The sequence below is a fragment of the Artibeus jamaicensis genome, unplaced genomic scaffold (assembly GCF_021234435.1).
Source record: "Artibeus jamaicensis isolate MK-2021 breed Jamaican fruit bat unplaced genomic scaffold, CSHL_Jam_final contig_233, whole genome shotgun sequence".
Taxonomy (NCBI): domain Eukaryota; kingdom Metazoa; phylum Chordata; class Mammalia; order Chiroptera; family Phyllostomidae; genus Artibeus; species Artibeus jamaicensis.
This window is the reverse complement of record NW_026521486.1, coordinates 54177844-54196223: the sequence shown is the minus strand read 5'-3', so window position 1 is coordinate 54196223 and position 18380 is coordinate 54177844. Positions and strand designations below refer to the sequence as shown.

At 51.5% G+C, this 18380-nt stretch overlaps 1 protein-coding gene across 2 annotated transcripts; it reads right to left on the bottom strand.

The window, feature by feature from the left end:
* Window positions 1-374: 374 nt before the first annotated feature.
* Window positions 375-17682, bottom strand: ERBB3 (erb-b2 receptor tyrosine kinase 3). 2 transcript variants are annotated; one of them, XM_037144192.2, is made up of 28 exons: window positions 17447-17682; window positions 13953-14104; window positions 13227-13413; window positions 12399-12524; window positions 11703-11768; window positions 11415-11533; window positions 11161-11302; window positions 10779-10892; window positions 10557-10677; window positions 8307-8380; window positions 8042-8132; window positions 7571-7776; window positions 7225-7357; window positions 6799-6889; window positions 6431-6585; window positions 5984-6037; window positions 5374-5515; window positions 4668-4787; window positions 4472-4570; window positions 4099-4284; window positions 3788-3943; window positions 3477-3552; window positions 3147-3293; window positions 2958-3055; window positions 2677-2865; window positions 2474-2545; window positions 2029-2320; window positions 375-1943 (listed from the first exon to the last, which is right to left on the bottom strand). In XM_037144192.2, exons 1-28 carry the CDS (start codon window positions 17526-17528, stop codon window positions 1417-1419), a joined length of 4017 nt encoding a protein of 1338 aa, XP_037000087.2. In that variant the 5' UTR covers window positions 17529-17682; the 3' UTR covers window positions 375-1416. The 2 variants fall into 2 exon arrangements, with proteins under 2 accessions (XP_037000087.2, XP_053518209.1); XM_053662234.1 differs by lacking the exon at window positions 5984-6037.
* Window positions 17683-18380: the final 698 nt, after the last annotated feature.

Sequence of the window (18380 nt, the reverse complement as noted above, 5' to 3'; positions counted from 1 at the left end):
TGTCCCAACAATACGTTTTGATGGCACACAGGCGAAGTATTTACGGAGACTTTAAGAGTAAATTCTGAAACTTACGGGAGTTTCAGTATTCCACCTCTTGAGGGAGCACATCTATAAGACTTTTTCTAACTTCGCCAAACTATCCCCAGTTGGTTGCTTTGTGGAGATTCCTAATAAAACTTTTAAATGAAAAGGACTTGGCGCTAATGCTTCTCTTAAGGGGATCCACAGATAGGTAGGACCGTAGAATGCTGCTTGGGACAGAATAGGGCTGTCGGAAACCAGAAAGCAAGGTAAGATAGCTGTGTTCTGCCCAGGAGTAAAGGGATGGTCTACCTTACTAAAGGTTTTTCATTTGACAGAGAGCTGGAAAACTTTGTCATTTTTATTCAGACACGTATAAAAAAAACAAAAACAAAAACAAAACACTTCAGTGAGAAGATAACCCCAGTTTCCCATCCAATGGGACAGAGGCCTGAAGAGGGTCCCGTTTTCTTTCCAACCAGAAGCTCCCCATTACTTGACAAGAACAGCTCCTAAACGTGGCTCTTGGGACCCTTGTGAATCTGTCCCTTGGGTAAGAAGTGGAGATGATTTACAGCACGTGTAGGTTTACATAAAGATGTCCCATAATTTTTCCTCCTGAACACCCCCTTCCTGAGATGAGAAGTCTGGGTGTAGGAAATGGGGGTTGTTGGGATATTTAATTCAGTGCAAAAACAGTGCCCCTTGTGAGGGCTCTGGTTTATATGAATCCTGGATCTGTCAATCTCTTTAAAACTCAGTTCCGTATTTGTAAAATGGGCTAGTATCTAGCTCACAGAACTGGTGTAAAGATTGAGATGATGATGTAGCTAAAGTTTAGCATGATGCCTGGCACAAAAGTAAATGCTCAATTAATAGTAATCATTAATATCTACTCCTAACCTTTTCATTCCACAAGATTTTAGGCTTCCCATTCTTTCCAGGGGGTTAGAGTGAAAGCCAAAATTTTACTTTCCCCTGCCAGGTTTTGCCCTTTCTCTGCCTGAGGAATCTGATGGGAAACAAAGATGTACTTTAAAGCAGAGTCTGAGAGAAAGGTACATGATACGGGATGTGATACGGGAGTAATCCTTCATATCTCCAGGGACTTCCCCTGAGAAAGCAGAGGAATAGGACTGGGAAAACACACAAAACAGGAAAAACCTTCTTCTTTCCAGGGACTGGGAAAGAGAAGAAAGTGCACAGCTGGCTAAACACCAAAAGAACTTGTGTCAGAGTGTTTAAAAGCCTCCAAAGGTTGAATGGAATTGTCTAGGACTGGGGGGTAAATGGGACTGAGACCTGTGAGGGAGAGGGACTAAGGAGAAGAGGGGTACCCTCTAGAGGCACTAGCTGCCATCAAACACTCCCGAGTACCTCAGGGAGCAGGGGTTATGTTCTCTGGGCATTAGCCTTGGGAAAAAGCCTGCTATGCCAGTAATCTGGGTTATCAAAGGCAGAGTCAGTGGCTTCTAAACTACGTAGTGTTTTGAGACGGGCATAGTGAACATGGGGAGCATGTTGTCCAGGCCCCTGGAAAGCTTTCATCTCTTCATACCCTTGCTCAGCCGCTGGGCAGGCCCCCATGGCTGCATAATCCCCCCCAGCACCTCCTCCGACACGTCGCCTATTCATATATTCATAGTCCTCATCTGGAGTTGTGCCAGCAGTGGGCATGATGGGCACAGGGTGCAATGGGCAACTCTGTGTGCTGCCCAGGGAAGCACTGAGGTCTGATCCCACATCCATGTACTCGTAACCCAGCTCCTCGAGAGAACTTGGCCTAGGGGGATGAGGTGGGCTGTGCCTTCTCCTCCGGTTCATGTATTCATACTCTTCATCTTCATCATCTTCTTCGGTACCCAAGACAGAATTGAGACCCACGGAAGAAAGGGTGCCTTCCCTCGAGGATGGAGTACCTGGGGGATGAGAAGAGAGGCTAGCTATGTGGAGTGGAGACAGAGGCCTCCACATAGGCAGTAGGGAGTGGGAGGAGTCAAGCACCTTTGAAGTGTGCATCTGGCATGACATAACCATTGACATCCTCTTCCTCTAACCCTGGTGAGGAGAGTGGGGTGACAGGAGTGAGCAGGCTGTGGCGCTGGGAATGGTAGGCACTGTCTCCACGTGGCCGCGGGCTCCTACTCCGGCTCCTACACACTGACACCTCCTGGAGCTCAGCCTCAGAGCCTGTCACGTGGCCCTCTGATGATTCTGATATTAGGCGTCCCCGTGGCACTGGGTGCAGAGAGGCTGGACGGGGGCAACGTTCAGTACCCCCACAAACTGCAGACTCCTAAGAAAATAATAAATAATACATGGAGATTGACAGAGAGATGAAGCCTGGATTGTTCAATGCCTTTTCTTTCCAATTAAACATCAAAGGTTTTAACAATCCTAAAATATTCTGCTACTCAGCATCTCAGAAGCTCAAAGAGACAGACCTTACCTGGCAAGCTTCACTAAGATTATTCTGGTTCATAGGCATATATCCAGATGATGGACTTACAAGGCTCTGGCTCTAGGATAAAAAAAGGAAGAGATTTAGACAAAGGGAGACCTCATCATGGGTCTCTGAGTGGTGTAGGTATCTGTGGGGTTCATGAGGGCACAGGTGTGCAGAAAGTCTTGGCTAAGTGGAAAATGTCTTACCCCACGTGGCCGATTAAGTGTTCCAATTGGCAGGCTGAGGGCAGAACCTAGTGTTGTCTCCAGGTTATCCTCCTCTGCCTCCAAGTCCAGGTCTAGGTCTAGTTCTGGTTCCAGCTCTACTTCTTCCAGTTCCTTGTTTGTCAGAGCAGGGGGTTCTGCACCAGGGGGAATGCCAGGTCCACTCTCTCTCTGTAGGGGAAAGTGTTTGTTAAGGCAGTTCTTGCTTTCAGCCAAGTGTCCTTTGCTCTAAATCTCCTTGATACCTCCTAGTCCCTACTGACCTTTATGACCAGATACCGTGGTGGGTCTCGGGCCATCCTGGTGAACTCGTTGGCTAGTTCTTTAAAGGTTGGGCGAATGTTCTCATCGATCATCCAACCTGGGGGTAAGACGTAGGAAGCAGAGCCATAAGAGGGGGGGACCAGGGAGGGAAGTCAGTTAGCAAGTGGCTGGCATCACAGGCAACTCACATTTAACCATGACCATGTAGACATCAATGGTACAGATCTGAGGCTGTGCCAACCGCTCCCCCTTCTCCAGCAGGTCTGGTACTTCAGCCAATCGCAGCCCTGCATAGGGCTCTGCCCCGAAGGTCATGAGCTCCCAAACTGTCACACCTGGTGCAGGAAGACACGGCTAGATGATGGCAAAATAGGTGAAATGGGCATGCAAATTAAGGGAAAGCAGAACTTAATCTGACACAAGGATTTGAAGGGTCCTAAGATTCTAAGAAAGGGTCTCAAAAGGCAACTGTGGAGTGTGGGCCGGCAGTGGTACGGAGGACACTCAGATGGACTGACCATAGCTCCAGACGTCGCTCTGGTGAGTGTATTTCCCAAAGTGGATACTCTCGAGGGCCATCCACTTAATTGGAGTCTGAGGGATGAAAGGCAAAGATGTTACCAGTTATTTCCACAAATTTTCTTAGCATTTCTAACCCCTAAGTTTCCTACATTTTCCCCTCTTTTCTTGCTGTCCAAACTTGTATTTCTGGCATTCTTAGGTTCCTCTCCTTGAACCTACCATGCTGCATCCACTCGCCTCTCAAAGAGACCACTGACTGCTCCCTAGTGCCGTGCTTCATCCCTCACCAGCCCTTTGTGTCACCTACCTTGGCCTCACTGTGTAGTAGCTGCTTATCATCAGGGGGCAGCAGGTCAGCCACTCCAAAATCTGCCACCTGAACTTGACTGGGTGACTTCAGGAGCACATTTCGGGCAGCCAGGTTCCTATGGACCATTCCATGCTCCTCAAGATAGTACATACCCTACAGGAGAAGGAAGAACTCTGAAGGTTAGGGGAATTGACCCTTGAGATCCAGAATCACCCCAAACCCTCAAGTCACCACTTAAAACTTGAACCTCCCTGCCCCGCCCCCCAGCCAGGCAGTTCCGTCACGGAACTACTCCAGGCTCCTCTCACCTTGGCAATCTGTACGCCCCAATTGAGCAGCAGCTGTGGCCCCAGTGCCCCCCGGTGTTGTCTCACATGATCAAGCAGGGAACCCAGTGGCAAGTATTGAGTGACAAGCTGCAGAGATGACCCTGGGCACAGTCCTAGCAGCCGTACAATGTGAGCATGGTCTAGGCTGCCAATGGCCAGCATATGCTGAGAGATATAGAAGAGGGGTTACCAAGGAACAAACAGGTCCTTATGTACCCAGACCAGCGCCACCCCCAACATTCCAGTACATCCACGTGGCACCTAGTATCCGCTAAAACAGGACCAGGCTTCTGCACAACCGCATGTAACTCTTCTTTCCTAGTGGCATAGAGAAAACCCTTCCTTCACTTACGTCTGTCACAGCTTGAAAACTCTGCCGTCCACTCTTGTCCTCAATGACTTTAATGCAGACAGGGATCTTTATTGATTCACCCTCAGGAATCCACACTCCCTGAGAAGTTTTAAGCAGGAGTCAGCCTAAGGTCATTCTCCCCAGGCTAGTCCTTCCTGCCCCCTCCTAAAACTTGTACTTTCTGTAGGTCACTCACTTTGTGCACAGTTCCAAAGACACCTGAGCCGAGTACTTTAAGCTTCCTCAGCTCTGTCTCCTTGAAGATTCTGGCCAAGACTTTGTTAGCCTTCTCACTGGGATCCAAAGGCTCTATGCTCTGAGGAACAGACAGGAAGGAGGGACTCAGGAAAGCTCACGCCTACGACCCACTCCAGCCCCTTCCTCCTACGTGGTTGCCAAGAGCAGCAGAGCCCACAGGAGTGGGAGCAGGAAGAGAACTTGTCTCTAGTCTTAGCAAGCACTGTGGGCACACTGGCGAATAACAGACCCCAAGGCCTGAGGAAGTTGTCTGTGATCGTGAGATGAGGATGCAGGAGAGCTGGGGGAAAGGGAGAGTTGGTAATACTATCACCACCTTGAGCACTTTCATACAATCCTCTATGCTTTTCAAAACACTTTCACATACATACATCACCCCCTTTCACCCTTACAGCCATCCTAGAAGGACGAATTTTACTATTTCCTCTGCATACATTCTTAAACTCAGGCAAAGAAGTAAAGTCATGTGGCAAACTAATAACAAAATCAGGAGAATGCATGGTCTCCCATTTCTCCGGCCCGGGTTCTTTCTAGTGGACCATACTAACTCTGCTTGCAAGAAGGGATCAAATCTCCGGGGGAAGGAGGAAGTTCTTAAACAGTGATGGTAGAGGGTACCTTTCTAGTGTAAGCTATGTACTCACCTCGCCCCGTTCCAAGTAGCGCCTCATAGCCCTCTTATTCTGAATCCGACGCCCGCGCCAATAGAGAATAGTGCTGCCTACGATCACGAAAATCACTACCAATCCTACTACCACTGCGGAAGCCATTGCCAGATGGGTTTTGCTGTAGGATAGAGAAACCTGGCGTTACCCTGGGCCCACACCTCCCTCACACGTGTCATTCACACCTGTACTAAAAGGTATGGGAGATCTGGGGCAAGCAGTTAACATTCATGTATTATATATATATATGTATTTTAAGATTTTATTTATTTGTAGAGAGGGAAAGGGAAGGAGGGAGAGAAACTTCAATGTATTGCCTCTCCCACACCCCCTACTGGGGACCTGGCCCACAACCCAGGCATGTGCCCTAGACTGGGAATCGAACCCAGGACACTTTGGTTCACAGGCCGGCACTCAATCCCACTGAGCCACACCAGCCAGGGCTATATTATATTCTTGAGCCCTAAACGGGTTAACCTAAATCTGGACCTACTGAGACTACTGCAAGTTAATTTTAGAAAGGAAAGGCCAGGAGTCTAGATTCTTGTCGTCCCCAAGTCCAGCTTCCTAAGTCTCCAAGCCTTCATACCTGATTAGCGCCCGTGTTTGGCCTAAACAGTCTTGCAGATCTGGTCCCTTACACCTAGAAGAAAGTCACTCCTTAAGTGGGTGCCGGAGAACCCCACGGGAGGCTCCATTCCAACAGCCACAGCATCATTTTAGACCCTACATAGGGTCCCATCCCAGAGCCCAAGCATATTCCAAGATATGGCCTCCATCTCTAGCTTGCCCCCCTCTGAGTTCCTTTATTGAACAAAAGCCTGAGTTGAGGTTATTCCAGGTTCCCAAAACAGTGGTGTGATTCTTTTGTTATTGAGTATCCCTTTCTCTAATCCTTCATTATACAGCTGGGAGTGATTCTTAAGTTACAGTTCCTTCCTTTTTGTTCCCTTTACCCTCTTCTCTCCCCTAGTTCTGTGCTCCTCCCCCTCCCCCAGACCCTCTCCTCCCAGTTCTTATATCCCATATCACTGACCCCTGGGTGCAGTTCTCATGGCAGGGCCGACATTCATTCTGAGCATCTGGGAACTTGTAGATGGGGCCCTTGGCACCCAGGACTCCATAAGGGCAGCTGCTTACACAGTGGGGCCCATCTCGAAAATGGGCACACTGGGCACAAGCATCGGAGCCCTGGGTGGAAGAGAAAAGGTCAGGAAAAATGGGATCCCAAGGTCAATTCCATACCTCTTTCAGAACAAACCTAGCCATTCAGGATCCTCCATCCATAAATTCTAGCATTATCTGGCTTGGCTTCCTTGTCGTTTGGTCAGGTGGTTCCCTAGATCCTCCAGTGTTGCCACCGACCACCCCCTGGACCCCAAAATCCTGGTGCTGCTACTATACCGAGCCATTGCATGTGGCAGTGCCCTCCATGGGCTGGCATTCTGAGTGGCAGGAAAAGCATTCAGCTTCATAGGCAAACTCACGAGGCTCCCTGCAGTGAGTCAAGGGGGGTAAATAATGGGGGGCAGTCACTTCCAAGTCCTGACATTTATACCCTGATCCCCAAACATAGGTCTCCTCTTGCATTCCCACCAAAGCAGCAGGCCTGAGAACCGAAAGGTCGAAAGGTCATTGGTTCAATTTCCAGTCAGGCCAGGTGCCCAGGTGGGAGCATGCAAGAGGTGACAGATTGCTGTATCTCTCCATCTCTTTCTCCCTCCCTTCCCCCTTCTCAATAAATAAAAAGGCTTTCAGGTACCACCTGAACAGCTCCACCGAGGGCCCCATCCCTCCACCCCTTCTTGACTCTGTCCCTCCTCACTATACCCGTTCAGAAAGTTGCAATGGGTCACACAGACACCTCCTCGGCTGTAGTTTCGACAGGACAGACATTGACCAGGGCCTGGGCCCCAGCATCCCCCAGAGGAGCAGAGTGGGTCACACACTTTGCCGTCCGCCACTAGAAAGGTAGAAAGGAAGGGGTGGATCAGGAGGAGTCTGAGATCTTCCCACAAGCCCTCTCTCCGGAACACTTGCTCATTGGTGCTTCCGGCCTAACATCCCTCTCTCCCTGCCACCATCCCCCAACCCTACTCCCACTCAGGGCAAAACAGTCCTCATCTGCCTCTCCCTTAAGCCCTCTGCTCACCACCCGGTGGGCCCTTCCCCTCACCGCAGTCTTTGCGGGGCCGATTCTGCTTGACGTCTAGTCTCTCTTCTGAAGGCCCTCGAAGCAGCCTGGTCCAGTTCAGAGAATGGTGGTAGCACAGCTGCTGATTGGCACTGATGTAGATACGGCCAGCGCTAATTTCTTTCAAAGATCGGAAGCCTAGGGATGTTATATTCAAGTTCTTCATGATCAACAGCGAGAAGCCCCGGCTGAGAACAAGGAGACAGGATGAGAAGAGGAAGCCACAAAAGAAAAATTTACCATGTAGTGGACTCATTTTCATTCAGCAACTTGCTGTGGGCTACTCAGACACACTCAAAGGGACTCCTCCTCCTCTCGCCTTTTTCCCATCAAACTCTCAGACCCTTTGGGTCTGATGTGTGAGAAAATGCCTTCCTTTCAGTTCCCTCAAGGATGCCTAAGCAACAGGGTTCATTATTTCGAGATGCTATCACCTCCATCCCCCTTACTCACTTGTAGAGGCTTCTGCCCCCGATCGTTGTCAGGTTGGAAAAGACACTGAAGTTGTGCATGTGGGGCGGCCAGGACTGAATGTTCAGGTAACCTGGGGGGTTGGAGAGAGGCACGTGAACGGGAGCCTTCTTCCCTTCCTCTTTCTCAGGTTCTCCTTGTTCCTTCCCTGTTGTTTGAGACTTGATTTTCTCAAGTGGTTGGACTGCAATGTGTGCCAACGGTTGAGCCATTCTTCTCAGAAAGGGCAGCTTCTCCTCACACTCACCCGTGATCTCCCGTACCGTCCGGAATACACTGAGCTTCTCGGAATCCAGGGCAGGGATCTTGTGCCAGGGGTCTCTGAAGAGAGTAGTAAAAAACAGTCAACGAGGCAGAGGTATAACCCAGTAACGATGAGTGCCTGGCCCCGCATACCATTCACCATTAAAAGGAAACAGAGCTCCTTAGAGAAATGGCTGGGGCAAGAGAAATACAACACGGGCCTACAGTGTCTTGTGGGAAAATGCAAGCAAGTACTCAAAGAATGAAGGTTCTAAGCCCAAAGAACACAGGAGCCAGTTTCAGAGGACCCCTAGACCAGATCAGGGACAACTGAACATCAAAATAATGACTGTAAAAGATTAAAAATCATTGAGCAGGCCCTGAATGGTATGGCTCGGTGGACTGAGCGCTGGCCTGTGAACCAAAGTGTTGCGAGTTCGATTCCTGGTCAGGGCCCATGCCTGGGTTGTGGGCCAGGTCCCCAGTAGGGATGCCTGAGAGGCAACCACACACTGATGTTTCTATCCCTCTCTTCCTTCCCCCTTCCCCCCCTCTAAAAATAAAATAAATAAAATCTTAAAAAAAATAAATGTAGAAAACAATACAAAATTAAAAAAAAACATAGAGTAAAACAAATATCCACACAGATTAGACAGACAGATCGACAGACAGACAGGGAGTACGGGAAGACTCATCCTAACACTAGACCGCCAACCAATGATTGCAGAAGGAATAATGACATTAGAAAGTAATCACTTGGCAACTCTCATTATAAACATTATTTCAGCCCTGGCCAGTGTGGCTCAGTGGACTGAGTGCCGGCCTGAAAACCAGAGGGTCGCCGGTTTGATTCCCAATCAGGGCACATACCTGGGTTGTGGGCCAGGTCCCCAGTAGGGGACGCGCAAGAGGCAACCATACATTGGTTTACCCTCTCTAAAAATCAATAAATAAAATCCTTCAAAAAATGCATAACTTGAATAGGACTATAAAGTACAGCATAGGGAATGCAGTCAATAACATTATAAAAACTATGCATGGTGCCATGTGGATACTGGAAGTATCAGGGGGAACACTTTGTAAAGTTTATGATCATCAAATCACTATGCTGTACACCTGAAACCAATACCAATACTGAAAGTAAACTGTAACTATAAAATAAAAGTTTAAAAAAACGCACAACGTGACTCTAAGTATAAGGAAACATCACACAAACCCGAACTGAGGAACATTCTGCCAGTTACCTGACCTGCGCTCATCAACAGTGTCAATGTCATGAACTGTTATAAATCAAAGGGCACTGAAGACATACAGCAACTGAATATAATGCATAATCCAAGACATTATTAGTAAGTCACTAGTGAAATACGAAAGAGGCCTGTAGATTAGATAACATTTTGTATCAATGATAATTTCCTGATTCCAGTAATTATTCTGTAGCTATGTACAAGAACCCATTCTAGTTTTTAAGAAAAACACTGAAATACAACAGGGGCGCGGGGGGGGGGGCATCATCTCTGGAAGTTCACCCTTAAGTGGTTCTGAGAAACGAGAGCACGCACTGCATGTGTGTGCAGAAAGGGAAACAATAAAGCATGTGGTGCGCTGTTCATGTTTAGGGCGGGGGGTCTGAACAGTGTGTAGGAAATCTTTACACCATTTTTGCAACTTCAACATAGATCATAGATCTAATATTCTGTCAAAAGAATAGGGTCCCTGGCCAGGTAGCTCAGCTAGCTGGAGTATCATCCTGATACATCAAAGTTGCAGGTTCAGGGCACATACAAGAATCAACCAGTGAATGCATAAATAAGTGGAATAACAAATCAATTGTTTCTCTCCCTCTTCTTCTCTCTCTAAAAATCAAGAAAAATAAATAAGAAACACACACACACACACACTTTAAGTGCTATCCTATGGGTTAGAATGTCCCTTTGCTCTTTGCGGTTCTGCTCTAAGGAACAGAACTAAGAGAAATAGATTTTTATCTAGATTTAAGGAAGAACTTTCAGAAAACTTTAAAAAGAGCACAATGTTTCTGTCCCTGGCCACTCAGCTAGAGGGTATCAGACTGCTCAGGGGCTCAAGCTCTAGCTGGGAGGTTGAGTTAGGCACTGTCAGGTCCTTTGTGATTTCTAGTATTTGATGATTTAGATTCCTAATCAGCTTCACACATGAAGGATTGAGCCAATGCAAAGAACTGTGAGGGGACAGACAGGCCGGGGGACCAGGGAGGGAAAGCAGAATCTCTAACCCATTGAGGCCAGTGATGAGAAAGTCGAGGTTGCCCAGGATCTTGGTGCAGTTCACAAACCCGTCGATGTTGCTGGAGTCCACAGTCTGGAAGCGGCTCCCAGACCCCGTCCCCTCACAGGCTGCAAACAGAAAGAGGCTCAGTTGCTGTTGGGGTTGGGGGCTGAGTAGTCTCGGGGTAAAGGATGTCTCTCCACCAACTGCTTTCTATCTCCTACTTTACCTTTAGGGCACAGCCCCCCACAAGGTTCACATATCTTGAGTCCATTTTTATCGACTTCCATCTTGTCCGGAGGACAGGCCCTGACACAAGACGTCTGATCCACCACAAAGTTGTCTAGGAAAAAGGAGGGTACCCTTAGACATGCGGGAGGACGCTGCCAACTCCCGCCTGAACCTCGCTCCCTCCCTCCTGCTCTGCACTGGAAGTCACGGGGAAATTCTGACGGGACAGGACATAGCGGTCACTGACTGGGGGTGGTAGATGATCACAACCATTTGCCCTGTACGGCCACTTCTTACCACCCAACTTGATCCCTTTCGTCTTCTAAAATTTTGTCAAAATCCTGGTTCCATTATCATTGTTTCTTCCTTCAGGTACTTACGGGGACAGCTGGCTACACAAACTCCTCCATACTGATACTTGGTGTGAGGATTGGGCTCCAGCTGGAAAGTTAGCTTGTTGTAGACAAGAGGCTGTGGACACTGGCGTACACAGGCCCCACTGTCATTGAAGAGTCGGCAGGCCTAGGCACACCAGAGACTCATCAACTCGTGTTGCGTTATGCGCCCCCCGCCTCCTCCCCGGAGTCCACGCCCCCACCTCAGAACCCAAGCAAACCGAGCTACCACCACGTACAAAGCAGTCGGTGTCCTGAGGGCCTGAGCAGCCCCCCGCACACTCGTCATGGCAGCACTGGTTGGGATCGGGCCCAAAGCAGTGACCATTACACTGAGGGGCACAGATGGTCTTGGTCACTATGGAAGAAAGCACAGCTGTCAGAGCTCTTAGGACTGCATTCTGAGGCAACTGCTCACCCTCTTGCTTTCTGGGCTCACCCCTATCCCCGGGGGTGACACAGGCTGGGGTGGGAGGAGGTAGGAACGTGTGTATGAACTTGAAGTTTTTAGAGGGAAGTAAACCCACATGTCTGGCAGTCTCCCGGTCCAGGACCCCAGCAGCGCCCATTGCAGGCCTCATGACAGGGGGGACCTAGTAGGGAAGGAAAGTGACACAAGAGACAGTCAAGAAAGGCTGGCTTGAATCAACAGGGTATGATGTCAGCACACAGGCACCAGCGCCCCAGGAAGCCAAGAGCCAAGGCAGTGCCCCTCCTCGCCCTTGCAGAGCAGGGCAGGGCTCAAGTGAACCTGTCAACAAGGGGTGGGGCCCCGCCTCCACATCACCCACAGGGCAGCAAAAGGGGAGGGTCTGGAGGAAATGCCAAGCTCAGCCCCAGGCCCAACCCCTAGTGCTTGGTTCCTTCTTGGCAAGCTGAACCAAGTAAGATTATATGTGTGTGAGTGGACAGGCAGCAGCAGATTGCAGCCAGGGGTAGGTAAGTTCTAAGGAGAAGGGAGGTGGTTGTAGTGAGAAGCAAAACGGACGTGCAGTCCAAATATCCGGCTTCCCCAGAGTCACTGGCCCCATTTCTTGACACACTGCTTCTGTGGTTTGGATTGCAGGGGACTGACCTGCTCCCTCCTGGCAGGCTCCTTGGGTCTAGGGCCTGAGGTGTTTGTTCAGTGGAGAGGAGGGCTCGGGTTAGGGACAATGATGACCGGAAAGCAGTCACTCTGGCTTGGTGGGGGCAGGGGAGCAGTCCTGATCAGGGCCACTCACAAGTCCTGCCATTGTCCTTCACCACTATCTCGGCGTCTCGATCCCTCACGATGTCCCTCCAGTCGATTGTGTCCATGTGACAAAGTTTATCATTCTTCTCAATATAAACGCCCCCTGACAGAATTTCTGAGGTAGAGAAGTGACAGAGTTAAGGGCTATGGCAGGCCTCCTTCCCCCAAACCTCCCCAGTCCAAAAGCTCCCCTATTCGTCTGTCCACAAGAGACTCAGAGATATATCCAATTAAATTCAAAATGCAAAATAAATCAATTCACAATGCACAGAAGGCTCGCCCTGTAAGAGGAGGAGCCAGGCTGAAAGAAACTCCTGCCTCCTCAAACACCTGTCCAGAGCCGGTTTAGCCAGTGGGGGAGGGGAGGGAAGAGGCGAGAAGATTCCTGACTCAACACCCCCCTCCCTGCCCTACCTGTGTTTTTTCCAACTAACTGGGGCTGGGAGACTAGGAAGTGGCCAGGTGGTATTTAACCCCTATATTCCTCCAGCTTATGGGAAACTGTGAGGGAGGAGAAAGAGGATTCTGATCCCCGGGAAGGAGGCACATCTAGGCACACCGTACTTGGAAGTTAGAGAAATGCGTTTTAACAGATCCAGCTCCAATCCAGGGCATAAGGACCCTCCCCGCCGGGGCGGAGGCTGCCAGTTCCCTACGGGGGCCTCTGTTGTTTAAGGATAGTGGACCTTCAGTGGTCCAAGTGGTGGGCACCTCGAAAGGGGCACTTAAGAGTGAGCAGTCTTGACTCTGCTTCAAAAAGGCACCGGCCAGCAGACTGGCTGAGGGGCAAGACCGGAGGGAAACATCTGGAACTGACCAGTGAGCTGAGTAAAGCCGAGCTGGCGCAGAGCATGGCTGGAGTTGGTGTTATAGTTCAACATGACGAAGATGGCAAACTTCCCATCGTACACCTGGGTCCCCCGCACCACTCGGAGGTTGGGCAGTGGCAGCGTCGAGAACTCATTCATGGCCACGAGGACATAGCCAGTCACTTCTCGAATAGACTGTGATGGAGCAGATGGTGTCAGTGAGAGATGAGAGAGGGCAAAACGTCTTCATCCCCTCCTCTTCCGTAAGGCATGAAGGCATTCCTAACCTCTAATTCCTGTTTTGGAGTAGGGAGTAGCTCAGGTCACCCTACTATGTCCCTTCTGTCAGTGAAGACAGGCAGCAGAAATGATCGAGGAATCGTAGTCTCCTACCCTTCCCGTCTTAGAGTTCCTCATGCCAGGAAGGTCCTTGTTCGTCCCTTACCCATTTCCCCAGGTACCTCCAGCCCTCGTGTGTCTCTACATTAGTCCCAGGTGCAAACACCGCCCTGCCCTGGACCCCTCTCAGAGCCAGCCCCTGTGTATCCCGGGTGACAGAAACCATAGGTCCCAAATTCCAGTCACTGCCTCCATAAACACACAGAATTGGACCTTAGAGACTTTTGAGTCTGGAAGGCTGAACTCCAGCAGAGGGTAAACCTGAGGAAGGGAAGGAGAAGGCATCTGTGGGGAGGAAAAGGGGAAACAGGTTGAAGGAGGTCGCTCACTCTAACCTTCAGGAAGGAGAGGTCGGCGTTGTGTCCTGTGAGCACGATCTCAAGGTTCCCCATCACCACCTCACACTCCTGGTACAGCTTGCACAGCGTCTTGTATTGGTTCTCGGCGTCACCGGTCACACTCAGACCATTCAGGGTCCCAGGACACACTGTTCAAAGTGGAGGCACGAGTGGTGGACGGCTGGACACAAGTTTTTAGCCCCGTCCCCAACCTCCTGGGTTGCCCTTTTCCAGGGATACTCAACCGGCCCAGGAAGGGGTAGCCTTCAGCCCTCACCCCTAGAGACAGACAAGAAGGCCTATGTCGATCTGACAGCTCGAACTTTCTCTTTTCAGAATCCCCTCACCACCCCCCTGAACAGGAAGGTGAAGTTTCATTTTTCCACCAGACCTCCTTGGCGCCTCTTTTGGATCCTAGGGAGTTAACTGGGGAGGATGTAGGGTTTTTTCCCCTCCCTGGTAAGAAGTTAGAAAAGGACACAACTTGGTTACCCTCCTCTGTCCCTCCCCCTCCAACCAGGGCACTTCTCTACCCCGGCCTGCCTCCCTCCAGGTCCAGGAATAAATATCTCTTTGGGGCTAGCACACAGCCCCTATTGTGTCTACAGAGGGTGGGATGGGGGCAGTGCCTGGGGCCACAGCCCAGCCCACAATGAGGCGATTCTATATAGGAGGAGGGGGCTGCCCCACCCTGTCCCCAGACACCCTGTCCTCAGCAGCAACCCCCTCCACCCTCAAGCCTTGGGCTCAGACAAGTGATCTCACTAGAGGGGGGAGCTCTGGTGGTGGTGTTGGGGGTCAATGTGGGCTTTGTCTTTAAAACTGCAAGATAAGAAGCTGGTTGCCTACCCCACACCCGCCTTCCTAAACTTTGGCTTCCCTTCTCACTCCCTTCCCCTGTCCCCGCACACTCCAGCCCCCTCAGCATCACAATTTCCAGGCTAGAGTATTTTTCAGCAAAGGCCGAGGTCTGGAGGGAAATGGCAGCAGATTCCCCCCATTCTAAGCCTTCCATCGGGTTTCATGGTCAGGAGATTCATTAAAAAGCCTTCTAACACGGCAATCCTCCCTGACATTAGGTACAGCCTCGACTGGAGCTCCATGAGGCCTGGTGGTCTCAGAAGTTCACTTTCCCTTGTAAGTACGGAGGACATAGGAGCTATAGGAAATCTTGACCCTGAAGCCCTAAGCCCGTGTCTTTGCTCTGGCTCAGTGAACCACTATGGGGAGGGTGAGGGGAGGAGATACCACCTGTTCCAACCACCCTTCCCTGAGGCGGTGGCAGCTTTAGTGGGAGGCAGTAGGAATGGAGGGAGGGAGACTGGTGAGGCCCCAGCCCCTCCTCCCAGAGACACCCTCCCTCTGCCCACTTGGCCTTTGAGGGCACCCATTCCCTGTCACTCCCCACAAAGGGAAGGGGGTAGACAAAGAGGGACAAACAGACCGGCAGCTCCCAGAGGAGTCTGGGAACTACAGGGTCCTTGGGCTGAAAAGAAACAGACTAGGAAGGTTAGTCATTTCTGGAACAGCCCCACCCCAACCCCCTTCCTGGCAGGACACCCCCTCTTCCAAGTCATGGCCCCAACCCTTCTCTCCAGTTAAGGGAGGAGCCAAGATTTCTACACAGGGAAGTGTGTGTGTGTGTGGGGGGGGTATACGTGTACACACTCGCGTGACACACACAGGGGAACGTGTACATAGCTCTCCTGCTGGCCCAGAAATCTATACTCGTTCTTTCCTTGGGTTTCTTTCTTGGGAAGTATTTCAGGTTGCCCCATCCATCCCACCTGCCCATTATATAGACTTTGAGTTTGTGCTTGGAAGCCTACAGTGTTAGAGGTCCCCGTTCTCTGCCACCCAGAGGATAAAGTCCATGCTACATAAACAGGGAGCAAAGGGCCTGGGCGGGAAGAGAGTATAAACACCTCTGAGGAGGAATCGGGGAGCTTGGGGGAGGGGAATTATAAAAACCCCTTCAGCCCTCAGGGACCAGGGGCATAGGGAGGGGCAACGTCACAGGCCTTATGTGGTAGAGAGAGGGGCAGGGGTGTCACCACAGCAAGAATCTCCAGCCCCTTTCTCAATCAGAGACCTCCTCTCCAACACCCCCCTCATCACAGCAAGGACAAAGGGGCTATAGAAGGACTGAGACAGGGCCGGATGCCCAGAGCTGCAGGATCCAGATAAAGGGTAAAAAGACCCAACCATGCCTGCCTCCTGGCTCCCTCAGGGAAGGTGGCCAGGGTCGGAGGCTCCTGGGTTCCTAGCTGCAGATTCCAAGGGTCTGAAGGGGACAGTGATAGTCACTCTGTCACTCCTACTCTAGTCCCCAGGCCCCCCGCCCTCCACCAGCTGGGAGTGTTCACATCTCAAGATCCCAGGGTCTAAATTTAGGCCCAGCAACTGTGGGAGAAGCACAGGTGTTTCTCCCACTCCCACTCTGGGGAAGGGGCCCTGGATGTACTAAACCCCAAGCTGAGATCTGGGGGGAGGGGAGATCAACAATGTCAGCAGCACTAGCACCCCTCAGGTGTCCAAGATCCCAGGAATACCCCAAAGGGGTGAACTCAGATGGCATGGGAGTGGGAGGAGGAAGAGAAAAGCAACCTGACTCCTCTGGAGTCCTAGAGACAGAGACAATAAACAGTGTAGGAGTGAGAAGCGGAGTCTAGGAAGGACCCCAGACATGAGGCTCAGAAGGTGGGTGAGGTGCCCTGCAAGCCCTCAGGCTGGGCAGAAAAAAGACAAACAGGGATAAATACAGGCAGGAAGTCCTTGACTCCATGGCTCCTGGCCATGTGCACAGTAGATGCTCAATGAATTTTCATTGATTTCATCCAGGTCTTGACAAAGGAGGAATAGTGAAGATGGGGACCAGCCAGGTTTATAATTTTGAGAGAAAGAGGATGGTCAACCTCTGTATGGCCTTCCGCCTGATGTCACCTGGACTTGGCTCTCTAGTTAATCTCATCCCTCCCCAGGCAGGTTCACCCAAGGAAGAGGAGGTGCCGCTCTTGTTTTCCCAACACTAGAAAACAACAACCCTCTCCAACCCTTCCACAGCTCCGCCCTGTCGGCAAAACAACAAAATTGGAGGTTGGTTAAACCTTGCAGCGTGGGGGGAGCAAACTGAGACCCCCCCCAACCTTTCTACATGCTCTCCACCTCCAAATCCTCTCACATTTACACATTTACAGAATGGAGGTCCCAGCTCCTCTCCCTGCAGGGTCCCCCGAAGTGTGAACTGTTTCGGCATCAGCCCTATCGGGAGAGCGACGCACTGGGGAGGAGGGGGTGGAGCTGGTGGTCCAGGAATGCCGTCCCCGCAGAGACCATGTGGAGAATCCAAGCACAAACCCAGGTGGTCCCAGAGGACCCAGGGTCAGCACCCCGGCCTCGCGCCGCCCGATCTCCAGTTGCTGCCCCAGGACTCCACGCACTGGGGTCGGGGCCCCAGGTTCCGAGCCAGCCGGTGCTCCCTCGCCACTTACCTGACTGCGAGGTGCCCACCTCGGAGCCCCGGGCCAGGCTGAGAACGAATCCCAGCACCTGCAGAGCACCGTTCGCCCTCATGACTCCAAGCGGAGGTTGAGCGGAGCCCAGCCGAATGGGCCCGGGAGGGGGGGGGGGGGGGGGCGAGCCCTCGACTAAGACATCGAAACCGAGCCACCTGGGTTGCAGGAGAACTGGTAGCGGCGGGAGAGGAGTTGCAAAGTGCAACCGGAGCCAGAGTCCGGGGCGGGATGGTTGGGGAGGGGTGTGTGACTGAGGGAGGGAAGGAGGGAGCGCAGGGGGAGGGGGTGAGTCACGGCCGCGCCCCCGCGAGCGCAAGGCTGGAGAGAGGACTGCGGGAGCTCACGCCCACCGCCAGCGCGCCCCACGCCCTGCGCCCTGCAGCTGGGCCAAGCGAGTTGAGAAGGGTCACTCGACTTTTAACTCGGGAGACGAGCTAAGGGGAGGCCAAGACTCCAAACGCCCCAAATGCTTGCAGAGAGGTAAGGTAATGGGGGTGGGGAGAGCGCGCCAAAGCCCGGCCCCCTGAAAGTTGGCCTCGCCCATTAACCAAATCACTCAACTCCCCTAGCCGGTTGGGTCACTTGGGGGATTTTTCTCTCTGAATGTGATTGTTCCTCTGTGTTTTTTTTTTTTTTTTTTTTTTGAGGGGGGGGTTCCCTCCCGCTCAGGTCACCTTAGTTTCCCCGGAAACCTCTCGAAACCCCATAACTCATCTACCCTGCCGCGGAACCCGAGCCCCAAGGCCGCGTGAAATTGCACTGTCTCCGGCCGCTTCCTCCTCCAGACCCGGCGCCGGCCGGGCCTCTCCCGGGGATTTGGTTGGGGGGTGGGGGTGGTTTCCAGCCTGGGAACAGACCCGAAGCCCGCCTTTCCATTTCCACCCCGGGAGGGGCTCCCGCACCTGTCGCC